Source organism: Myxine glutinosa, chromosome 4, assembly GCF_964187855.1.
Source record: "Myxine glutinosa chromosome 4, kmMyxGlut1.1, whole genome shotgun sequence".
Taxonomy (NCBI): Eukaryota; Metazoa; Chordata; class Myxini; order Myxiniformes; family Myxinidae; genus Myxine; species Myxine glutinosa.
The window spans coordinates 167,003,572-167,016,611 of record NC_136264.1 but is presented as its reverse complement, the minus strand read 5'-3'; the positions used below and the strand labels follow the sequence as shown (position 1 = coordinate 167,016,611).

General features: G+C 41.1%; 1 protein-coding gene across 1 annotated transcript in view; it reads right to left on the bottom strand.

Annotated features, from left to right (window-relative positions):
• ATP8A1 (ATPase phospholipid transporting 8A1) overlaps positions 1-13,040 on the bottom strand; it is a 541,081-nt gene that overhangs the window by 476,276 nt on the left and 51,765 nt on the right. The window contains exons 3-4 of the mRNA XM_078776729.1: positions 6,192-6,241; positions 5,253-5,370 (exon numbers count right to left, since the gene is read on the bottom strand). Coding sequence (XP_078632855.1) covers positions 5,253-5,370; positions 6,192-6,240 — 167 coding nt within the window. The 5' untranslated portion in view covers position 6,241. The remainder of the gene's footprint in view (positions 1-5,252; positions 5,371-6,191; positions 6,242-13,040) is intronic.

Here is a 13,040-nt window from a genome sequence, read left to right as displayed (position 1 = left end):
CGAAATGAGATCGTCATTGACCAATTGAGGACCCTGGTGATGCAGGATCGTCGAATCACGATCAGAGAACTTGCAGATGAGGTGGGCGTCAGCATTGGATCCGTTCATTCCATTATGAAGGAGGATTTGGGCTTCAGGAGAATCTCAGCCAAGTTCGTACCAAAGCTGCTAACGATTGAGCAGAAGCAACTCCGTTTGGAGATCGCACAGGACATGCTGGAGACTGTGAACAGCGATCCCAGCTTCCTCAACACAGTGACCACTGGCGATGAGTCCTGGGTTTATGGGTACGACCCAGAAACCAAGTTGCAGTCATCACAATGGAAGCATCCAACATCCCCGAGGCCAAAAAAAGCAAGGCAGGTCCGCAGCAATGTCAAAGTCATGCTGACCGTCTTCTTCGACTCCAGTGGCGTGGTTCATCACGAGTACGCACCACACGGCACAACCATCACCAAGGAGTATTACCAAGAGGTTCTGCGTCGCCTTCGTGACGCTGTGCGACGCAAACGGCCGGACCTGTGGGCAGCGGGCAATTGGCAGCTCCATCACGATAACGCACCCGCCCATTCTTCACATTTGATAGAGTTTCTTGGCCAAACACAACACACCTGTGCTTCGTCAGGCTCCCTACTCTCCCGACATGGCTCCGTGTGACTTCTGGCTTTTCTCCAAGCTGAAAATGCCCCTGTAAGGGACCAGATTTCAATCCAGAGAAGACATCATGCGGAATGCGACGGACCAGCTGCGCGCCATCCCAAAAGAGGCGTTCCAGCGCTGCTTCCGACAGTGGCAGAACCGTTGGGAGAAGTGTGTGGCAGCCCAAGGGGACTACTTTGAAGGACATTAGTGTAAGTTTGTTGTATCTGGATACGAGTATTTTTTATGAACAAAGGTCGAATACTTTTTGAAAACACCTCGTACTGACGATCTATTTTTAGGTGTAGTCAATGACGTGTAGTAACGTCATCCGTACACAAAACTTTTTCGCGGGTTGCGGCACTGGACGTCATCCGTACTCAAAGGGTTAAAATACATCCAAAATAAAGCGGACTTTGTGATGCAACACCCTACCTGTGAAGAACCAAACAGACAGCTTGTTGTCGGTATGGAAATCAAACAGATGAGACAGCTCAAAGGTACAGTGCCTATAGAAAGTCTACACCAGCTTTCAAATTTTTCACCTTTTGTTGCCTTATAGCCTGGAAATAAAATGCAGTAAATCAGACCGTTTCCACCTTTATTTACACATTGCAACACACAACTTCCAAGTGAAAAACAAATTCTACAAATTTCTGAAAATTAATTAAAAATACAAAACTAGAATATCTTGGTTGGATAAGTGGTTGGATAAATATCTTGGTTGTAAATTAACTCAGGTGTACCCAATCACCTTCAAAATCAAAAACCAACATTATTGGCCTCAACCTGTGTGAAAGTATAACGATTCTGATTATTTCAGAATAAAATGAGCTGTTCCTGCAGGTTTCCTCTGCTTGGAAGTGCATTTCATAGCAAAGACAACCATGAGCACCAAGGAGCTTTCAAAAGACCTCCGGGATAAAGTTGTGGAAAGGTACAGATTAGGGGATGGGTATAATAATATTTCAAAGGCCTTGAGTATTCCTCAGAGCAGAGTCAAGGCAATTATTAAGAAGTGAAAGATGTATGGTACCACCAAGACCCTGCCTAGATCAGGCAGTCCCTTCAAACTGGATGACCAAGCAAGGAGGAGACTGATCAGATAGGCCACCCAGAGGCCAATGGCAACTTTGAAAGAGCTGCAGGCCTTTATAGCAAAGACTGGTCACTGTGTGCATGTGACAACAATATCCCAAGCACTCCACAAGTCTGAACTGTACAGTAGGTTGGCAAGAAGGAAGACATTACTCAAAAAGCCCACCTCGATTCCTGTTCGAGGTATGCATTCCGGAGATTCTGAAGCCATGTCGCAAAAGGTTTTGTGGTCTGACAAAACCAAGATGTGACGTTTTAGCCTCGATGCAAAACATTAAATTTGGTGCAAACGCAACACAGCACATCACCCAAAGAACACCATACCTACTGTAAAGCATGGTGGTGGCAGCATCATGTTATGGGATGTTTCTCATCAGCAGGGACTGGGACACTTGTCAGGATAGAAAAGAAAATGGATGGAGCAAAATCCAGAAAAATCCTCGAGGAAAACCTGCTGCCCTCGACAAGAAAGCTGACATTGGGACAATAGTTCACCTTTCAGTATGGCAACGACCCAAAGCACACAGCCAAAGCTACACTGGAGTGGCTAAGGAACAAAAAGATAAATGTCCTTGAGTGGCCCAGTTAAAGCCCCGACCTAAATCCAATCTAAAATCTGTGATATGACTTGAAGATTGCTGTCCATCAACGCTCTCCACGCAACTTGACTGAGCTTGAACAGTTTTGTACAGAAGAATGGGCAAATATTGCCCAATCAAGGTGTACAAAGATGGTTGAGACCTATCCCAACAGAATCACAGCTGTAATTGCTGTCAAAGGTGCTTCCACCAAGTATTTACTCAGGGGGCTGGACACTTGTCCAACCAAGATAATCTAGTTTTGTATTTTTTATTAATTTTCTGAAATTTGTAGAATTGGTTTTTCACTTGGAAGTTGTGGGCTACGATATGTAAATAAAGGTGGGAAAAGTCTGATTTAATGCAATTTAATTCCAGGCTACAAGGCAACAAAAGGTGAAGAATTTGAAAAGGGGGTGTACACTTTCTATAGGCACTGTAAGTGTACTCATTGCCTCTGTACCATTCTTTCAAACAACAACATGCACACACACCTGTTCATATTTGGGGAAATTACTTACCTGAGCACACTGGTCGTTGGTGGTGCCATCTTGCAGCAGTGCTTTTTCTCTCCAGTTATCAGTGCCATATTTGGTAATTAATCTTCCTCCCCAAGGGATGCCAATCAATAGGGTCTATCCTAATGTGAACCATCAATTGCCTGGTGTTGGCTTAGCGGTTAGGGTGCCGGCTTGGGATCCTAGGATCCTGGGTTCGAATCCTGGTCGATCGCTGAATTAACACCAGGGGGGTTGACTCAGCCTGTCATCCTTCCGAGGTCGGCAAATTTAGTACCAGCTTGCTGGGATGAATGATCCCGGTGTGCACCCCAGCTTAGAATAGGTACACCATATCCCTGCGCATCGTAAGAGGCGACCAAGGGTTGGCGTCAGGAAGGGCATCCGGCCATAAAAACATTGCCTCAAACAGGGAACCATGATTGTCATGGGACCCGCAAGGCTAACCCCCGCTCTAGCAGGGAAAATGACCTTAAAAACGATCATTCATTCATTCATTTCTAATGTGAACCATCAAGCGAGGAAGCAACTCATATCATTTTTAAAGAATGGTATGACCGCTAGGGTTGAAATCAAACCACTTACTCTGAGCATACGTTACACAAGGAATTATGGCAGAATAGGCCATTCGTCCAGCCATTCCTAGACTGTACCAACTGTAGATACCATCACCCATCCACACATAAGCTTCCTACAAGTCCTGCAAACATCGTCATACCTCTCTATCTCCAAAGCATCTATGTACCTCGACAATTCCTATTTGAACCGAGCCACCCCCTCTACTGCCACTACCTTTCCAGGGAGACGATTCCATGCATTAACCACTCTCGGATTGAAAGACCCTTGCCTTAATAATGTCCTTAACTGTCATCTTCTTTACCCTCAGTTTATGACCCCTGCTCCGAACAATGTCTATTCTGCTGAAAAGCTCCACTGAACCTTGTGCGAACCCTTCATTGCCTTAAGCATGATTAATTATCAGATCCCCTCGTAATTGCACCTCCTTTCTAACGCATAAACTCCTGTCTCCTTCAGCCTCTCCTCATAGTTAGTCTAGCTAGTCCTGTAATCAAGCTGGTAGCCAAACTCTGTACCCTCTATCCACAAAGCCATTGTTATATTATAAACTTTTAAGAAGGTTTGTCTGTCCAGCACATGCTAGTACATCGTCGAACTTTGTTTGGATGAAACAAAAGTTTAATTTACCGACATTAGGGAACGAACAACCAACCACACCCAAATTTTTCCTCCATTGGCAGCATCAAAAGTAAACACCATTTCACATGTACATATGCGCACACAAATGAAAAATTGCAAAATAATAATTAATTATCAGTAATACTTTCTCTATTTTAAAGTAATTTATTTATAATGTTGTGTTTGCACATTCTTCCACATATTGAGCATTCTTTATCACAGAATGTGTCCAAAACGACTGTTGTACTTCTTTGCTCCATATCAATCATTCAGGAGATACGATCATGTATCCACTTCCCATTTTGATGCAACATAGTTTGTCGTTTTGATTTTCTAATCACATCTACAAGGTGCCAATGATTGTTAAAAGAAAAAAGTTGGTTCTCAGGTCTGAAATTTGTGGGAATTCAATGTGTCACTGAAGCTTCAACTTGCAAAAATTAATGTCAAAAATGGCGATCATTTTTGCACTGTTGTGGTGCCTATGTATGTGCTACATGATTGCATATTCAAACCAAAACATGTGCTGGACTCGCACACTTTTTAACACCTAGCCCTTTCAAACATTAGCATTACAACAAATTCATAACAAGAATAATACTATGATAAACATAAGCAATGCCTAAACAACTAGAGTTCATAGACCATCTTACCCCATACAGTGTTCAACTGTATAATTCAAATGAAACAAAATAAAGATTGTAAAGTTCGTATAAAAAATTTAATTCCGGAAGTTTACCACCATTAATGCAGTGGCTATTACACCACCTTATCCAACATGATACATGAGTTATTCATGCCTGTTGTTTATGTGATTCATGACATCCTTAAAAATAGCAAGTTTCCTGTTTGGAATGATTCTCTATTCTGTTTGACTGCCAGGCAGGCAGAATAAAAATATCTCACGCCTCTCTGCGCATGTGAGATTGTGGAGAATTCAGAGCCAAAGTACTGCTAAACTGCAGGTTTGTTTTCTGATTCATGTTGCGATTTGTGGTCAAAATATAAAATTTTCAAAATATTGAAATGAGGTTGTTCCTCGATCATAAACGGACGTTTGTGCACGGAAGGACAGGCAGCTTTAACCCCACTTCTCGCTTCACGTGTGTGGGGTTTGCGACCTCACAATCCCAAATACAAAATAGCAGTGCTGTGATGCTAAATGAAACCCTTGCCTGATTAATAAAGCAAATCCATAATAAAGGTACCGTAATCAACTTGCCTGACTTTGTTGTCGCAAAAGCGCTGTTGCTGTGTTTGGTTAATAAAGACTGTGCGAATCTCTTGACGATCAGCCAACGATGTATTCCCAGACATGTCTTCGCCAAGTTGTGTAGCTCCTACAATCAAAATATAACATTTACAATTGGGTCATTTCAGGGTGCTCATGATGTAATACCAATTAATTCAAAGATGTTAGGGGGGAAAAAGAAGAGGACTGAGGGGCAGTGGAGTCATGTACATTCAAGAATCAACCAAAGCCTTGGACTTATTGTGCTGCAGCTGCAAAACCTTTATATCTTTCACCATAAGTCACAAAGAATGAGGAAAAGGAGGTTGGAGGGACACCTGGGCAACAAAGGAGAAAGAAGATAAGAGTCTCATTGACAGCTACAGTTGGGGGCAGTAGCTCATCTTAACCACTGCAACCAACAAGCCACACCTGCACATCAATGAGAATGCAAACAATGCATGCAGGCCTGTCTGTTTCCACGACTTACCTCATCACTTTTTGCTCTCAAATGAGGTGATCGATCGTCCCTTCGTATGTGATAATCCCTTCTTAAATCATGCCTTCATATACGATATGCCCAAACAATTTACACTTGGACTGCAAATTACAACTTGTACACTTCAGTAACCCAGTTATCAGTTCATTTTTTTCTGCCTGAAACAAACAACCAATCCATCACAGATTTCAATCCCAAGTTGAAGAAATAAAATAAAATAAAATAAAACCATGAAAAACTACAAGTGAAAGCCGCAAATCCATGGATATATAGAGAAGCAGCCATAAATAAACAACCATCACATAAATTGCTTTTCAGCATTCATAATGCCATTAGGCAATAAATTTACAACAGGCAATAAAAGCAATACATTCATTAAATAAAAGCAATAAATCAACGATCGATGTAGCACACGAAGTCCTTGCACTAACCTGCTCTCAAGCTCATTTCAAAGCGCAGCGGCAACTCGTGTCTTGCCATTCTGGTCACCCACAGAAGAAAGTACTTTATTAAATGAGTCTAATACGCAAAGGACTGCAGCGAAACATGCCACCTTCCCTCCCAGTAAATGGAGCTCAAAACCATCCGCCCGAAACGAGACGCTGCGACGTGACTCCCGGGCCTGCCGAGCGGCGATGCAATATAGAATGTTGTTATGGAACAAATTGTCTGGCTGTGGATCTGCAGGTAATGGAACCAAAAATTGATATAAAAAAAAAAATGCTGAATCTTTCTCTTCCTGTTTCCCAAACTGCCCTCTTTATCGAATGAAGGACCCAACCATTGCAATTCGTTCATTACAAAACGTTTTGAGCAATTTATTAAATAACTTGTAGAACCCGGCATTTAAAATCAGGTTCTGTGGCAGGTGAGCAGTGCCATTCCCTAAAGATGCAAAATTTATACTCAAACAAATAATTAATACTGCAAGGCCTGCATTAACAACAATAACCACAAGGCTTGTGTGCACCACCACAAACACAGCTGGGTTGTTTGCTATCAAATTCTTTGCTATCAACGGGAATGAAACGGAGGCTATCAAAACTATATTTCTTTGCTATCAAAACACATTCGCAAGCATCATTGTGTGATGCATACAATTTTTTTTTTTTTTTACTGGCGTCTACCAACATGTTATTTCTTGGTATGTTGAACACTTTTTGGCAAACCTGAAGCCTAACTGTATCAATTGATTATTAAATAGGTTCAAATTTTAATAAAGCGTGGTTTATGAAACAATTATTAGTCTCACAAACTAAGCCAATTTTTTTTTCTAGTAGATATACGTACCTACCAGTCAACAACGGGAGAGAGAATGGTATGGGATGTGACACTATTGTGACAGTATGGGAATCGAACTCAAAAACAAGCAAGATATGTAAATGTTGAACACCATGAATTTAATGCATATAACTGATAATTTATGATGTTTAGGTGTTCTTCCAGAGAATACTCATAAACGGCATTGAGTTGTATCCATGTTGGCTTTGGTTTATCCAGACACTTTTAGAAAGAACGGCAAGGTAATGAAGTGAAAGTAAGATTCTGCCGTATTTTTCTTGACTTTATCAAGAATGATGAGCATATCATCAACTGGATGTTAATGATTGGTGAGGTAAGTTAAAGTGTGAATCAAGCAAATCGAACAGCACCTTAAATGGAAAAAAACCTCTTCATAGAAACTAGAGCAATGTGACTGTCGCCAATATGCATCCGCATAGTCCAACAACGGCTCATTCACTGGCCTAAAAATAAACAAGTTTTATTTCAATCCCTTCAGCTGTTTTCAAGTATCACATTTTCACCAGCCATGACAGGTTTCACATCGATCGGTGAAGCGGTTTCAGAGAAGAGTTTTTTTCAAATATCAGCTTTCAAGCTAATATAGCTGCCATACCACATGATGTATGACCTTCAAAAATGTACACTCTGCATATGTATGGGTAGGGGATCATGTTTGTGAAGTTTCGTGTTGATTGGATAAGGTTCGTTTTTCTATCCAATATGGCTGCCAAACCACGAGGCATACAACATCATCATTTTCAATATATATGCAACAGTGGTGTCAGATAATATTTGTAAAATTTCACATCGATAGGGTAAGCGGTTTCAGATATAATTATTTAATAATTTCCTTCAATCCAATATGGCTGCCACACCATGTGACCAATAATGTTTTCGTAATCATCTTTTAATCACCATGAGCAGTCAATGACACACGTAAAGTTTGAGTCAATCGATTTGGTGGTTCAGGAGAAGATTTTTTTTATTTAAGGTTTTAGGTTAAATCCAATATGGCTGCCAAACTATGTGACCTATGATGTCATAAATTAAATATTTCAATACAAATGGGTCATAGATCATGTGCATGCAATTTCAGATTTTTAGGATAAGGAATTTGATTGAAACATTTTTGCCTGTGTTACGGATTCGTCACTTCCGTCTTTGTGGTTGTCATCCACTTGAAGCATTTTTAGTTTCATGTACTATTATTCTCATGGTTTCGGTGTGAAATGGAGATAACTGTCTTCAAAGGTAAAATTCGTGTTTCAAAAGAAAAACGAAATGGATCGGGAGAAACGGAAGAGGAAGAAGAAAAGGCTGGAGCGGATCGAGTGAAAACGGGAAAAAAAGGCCTATCTGCTTCGAGGTGTCGAGCGGACGCTGGTGGACATTGGTCACAAGCGAATATTGGTTTCCCCGGGAAAGGGATTCCTGTGACAGTGTCGTTATTGCTGTGGCAAATAAACCTGCGAGACGGGTTTTGCTGTTGATTCCGAAAATGAATCATCGCTGGAGAGCAGGTACGCCTCCATTACGGGCCCGTCCGCCATTTCACCTCGCACCAGCCGTTAGTCTGGTTCTTGTGTGTGTCGTGGATTTATCTTGGGAATTCGCGGTTCTCCGCTTGGGAACCGCTGCTCGTTCATGTCAGCGTCATTGTCTGGTGAACCGGAGGTGTGAATTCCCAGTCGCCTTTTGGGTGAACTTTTACCTGACCGACGTCGGCCCGACCTCTCACCCAGCGGCTCTTCTGCAGCGTCGATTGTCAGCCATCCTGGGTTCAGGTCTCAGTACGACCTTTTTTCTTGTGATCACCGGAGCGTGGATCGACTTTGGCCTGGTGTCGTGACAGTGACTTTGGGGGTGTTACAGTTCGCTCACGTGGAGTACCGTGAGTTATTGAGTTAAGAAACTGGTGGTACCATCATAGGAATTATATGGTGTTTGTTGTGCAATTGAGGTTTTATTGTACTTGTGCAAGTTGTTGTTATTGTGTGATTTTAATACAATACTTGGGTTTTGTATCGATTGATTGGTGTGGTTTCACCATTGGTCATTGGCACACATAATAGCACATCTTTCTGCCGTGACTCATTTCGGGGCTCGGAGGTACACCGTGACCGGGGTTTGGGGAGGAGCATGTAACACCTGGTATATCACTTCACCTACGATGCCATCATGCTTTTGTTCCCCATTTGGAGTACTTGACAATGTGGCCAAGTTTCAAATTTTTCCATTCAGCGGGTTCCCATAAATAATTTTTTCATTATTTGCATTTAATCCAAGATGGCTGCCATACCACGTGACCTATGATGTCACAATTATCATAAAAACATTCTGCATGGGTGTCATTCCATGTGGTTGCTGAGAAAAACGAGGTTTAGTCCATAGATATTATAGATGAACGTAAGGACGGACAACCTGAAAACATAATGCCTCCGGCCACCTTCGGGGGCGGAGTCATAAAAAAAAATTGTTGTGCGATGTGCTATGGTTTTTGAAAGTGGTGGTTGGAGAGCGATACTTTTTCAGAAGATGAAAGAAGTTACACATGCATTGTCACCATTACTTCGACTACCACTACTTATTTAACGGCCCCAATTATTCACACAATAACAAGGAAACTATATGCAGGAGGCGGCCATTCGGCCCATCATTCTTGCACCATAACAATACCAGACCAGATATATCCGTCAAAACGAGGTAATTTAATTGGGTAGAGTGAGGGGAGTTGTGGGGATGAGACAATATGGCACACTAAGAGATATCCCAAGGCTGATAAAATAAAAAGGGGAAACATATTTATTTTAATCATAAAAAAAATTTGCTCAATCATTCTCTTTATTTATTTTTTCCTTTTCAGAGGTGGGGGGAGGAGGGCTGTGCGAAGGCGGTTTTTGGGTGTGAAATATATAACGCTAACCACACACCAACCCTTGACGAGACCTTCAAAGACATGACACCCAGCACAGATACACCCAATAACACATCCATACTCCAGCAACTTAAAAGTCCTGCCAATACCCCAACACTCTTCTATCTCCAATGCTTCGAGGAACCTATCTAATTCGACTTTAAACTTATCTTCCGTTTCCGCTGCTACTACCTTTCCAGGTAGACCACTCCATGCATTCAGTACACTGAATTAGGACCTTCTTAAGAGGTCGGCCTGGAAATGTCTTATGCCCAAGTCTTGCATGAACTGGCTGGAGGTGCAGGGATTTGTAAATTGTTCAGGGTGCCGGCGATAACTCGCCGACGACTTTGTGATAGACACCGTGAGATATTTAACGTGAGGAGTTCACTTCCGGTTGAGGGTTCACACGAGGTTTTGTAAGTTCCAATGCCAGACCAAGATAAGTGTTTTTTGGGTTGTTTTGCATATTTTGTTTGGGTTAGGAAGTACGGCATCATGATGCGAACACAGACTTTGCACACATTCCATCTTTTCCTCCCGCGATTGCTTTTCTAAGTCCGCCGTCTTCTTAACCCCGATTTCAACTATTTCTTTCATTTCAATTTCTTTTTCCTTGTTAAGGGTGTAGTACTGGTGAAAAATTGAGAAAACTACATAGGTACCTTTGAGAGGTATCTAATTTTCAGTTTTTCTTGAAAGATATAATCTTGGCTCTCAGACCAGTTTCAACGCTTCTTTGTAATATTACATGCATATAATTTGCATAAATTAGACCGTCAATAAAAAACAAGGAAAAACAAAGAACACATTTCTACTTCTATCTTCTATGTCACCTATCATTCTTTTCACACAAACCTTGGTACATGTATTATACATGTGTTACTCTACTACCTGATAAGAAGATTTTGTGAAATTATGTCAAATGTTCACTAATTAGCTAATTATGCCAATTACCAGATAAAACTTGGATGTCCTTCAATAAATCCACAATGGCTACTCCTATAAACAAAAGCCTTCATCATTTTAAAGGAAGTGATATTCTGAATATCCTGTCCAAATTTCAGCCCAAAAGAATGATGCATTTCCCAAGTTATAACAAATTTCATGCAAAATATTACATTGAATTGAATTGCAATTTGAATTTTTCAATAATTAGGGGTACTTCTATGACCTCTAATAGCATGATTCTTGTTTATAAGACTATAAGGAAACTGTTCAGCTTAAAAAAAAATTAAAAAATCACCTGTTCACCAGTACTACACCCTTAAGCGGGCAGGGTAGTGCCAGGCAGCTATAGGTAAAGCAAACAGGGATTTAGGTTATATCTGCAAAGGGGTCAATTATAAATGAAGAGGTAGTTTTAACATTGTATAGGGATTTAGTGAGACCTCATCGAGAATAGTGTGTGCAATTATCCAGGAAAGACGTAGCTGCCAAAGAGAGGGTATAGTGCAGGGCTACTAGATTGATTCCAGGCCTAGCTAGACTCAGCTATGAGGAGCAGCTGAAGGAGACAGGGATTTTCATAGGCTTTTGTTATAGGAAGTGAGAGGAAATAGCTCACTTCAGGACAGTTATTATAGGTTGAGAGAACTGATAGATACTTCGCAGCAGGTCACAGAATGTGAGGAATGTGTTGGGAAAAGTTGGTTACAGTTGTGGAGTGAGTTTTCTGAGGAGATTGGCAATGGTGTGGGTGTAACGAAAGCAGGCAGTGGTGATGCTGCATCGAATGCAGGCAGTGGCAAGGCTCTCCCATGAGGAAGGAGGTGGTTATGAGGGGATATAATATAGATGTTTAAGATAATGAAGGATATAGACAAAATAAATGAAGGATATAGACAAAATAAGTGCAGAATAACAGTGATCAGACCAGCAGCCAGAGCCTGAGGCAAGGGGAAATTTAAGCCGGTAGTAAGGCAAGGGGTCTTTCACTCAGAAAGTAGTTAATGCATGAAATGGTTTCCCGAGAAAAGTAGTGGCAGCAGATAGAGGAGGTAAGTTTAAATTGGAACGAAATAGGTACGTAGAAGCATTGGGGATGGAAGGGTATGGCGATAGTGACACAACCTTTCGGTAGCTCGAGAATGAATGAGCGATTGTGTGCATCTGTGTGGAATGTCATGTCTGTGAAGGTCTCGTCAAGGGATAGTCTGTGGTTGCTGTTGTATACTTCTCACCCAAAAATCACCTGTGCACACCAATATATATATACAGACTTGGCATTTAATATGGAATATTTTTTTTTGTGGGGGTGAACTTACTTTTCAAGATGACTAAGAACCAAAAGTTCATTGGAATTATATTGAAATTATTCTAGATTTTGTTAATGTGACCTTTAAAAGAAAGAAAAACCACATTTGACATTTCGAAGCAAATAAATTGATCCTTGAAAGTGATGTAAACTGATATCGAACTCAATTCACGGACAGTACTGTGTTAAACTTCTGTACGTTTTCCAGAAGTATCTCTTTATTTTGCACATTAGCCAAAAAAAATTTCAACACAAACAAAAGCTAAATTATGACTGGGATTACGGACAGTAAAATTACAGTTCAGTACTTCGTGTAACCCCCATGAGCATTCAGGAGAGCACGTACACGTCGAGGCATGCTGTTCACGAGATTTACCAAGGTTTGGACAGGAATCGCTTGCCATGCAGTGACAATAGTCTGCTGCAATTCACGCACAGAGGTAGGCTGCTGGTCCAAGTTGTCGATTTGACGCGTTAATTCTGCCCACAAGTTCTTATTTTCCACTGTGCCTTCAACAACCATTCAGTTCACCTCTCCAGTGATGTCTGTCCATGTACAGTGGTACCTCGGCTTACGAGTTTAATCCGTTCCGTGACGGAGCTCGTAAGCCAAATCGCTCGTAAGTCAAAGCAAATTTTCCCATTCAAATGCATTGAAATGCTATTAATCCGTTCCAGCCTCAAAAAAAAAACACCAATTTTTTTTGTTAGGTGCTTTTAAATAACAAAAATGTACTTTATAAATAACAAATAATGTATAAACAAGCACGACCTCGTATATACTGTACATAATACAAGAGAATGTAAAGAAATAAACTGGTTTTA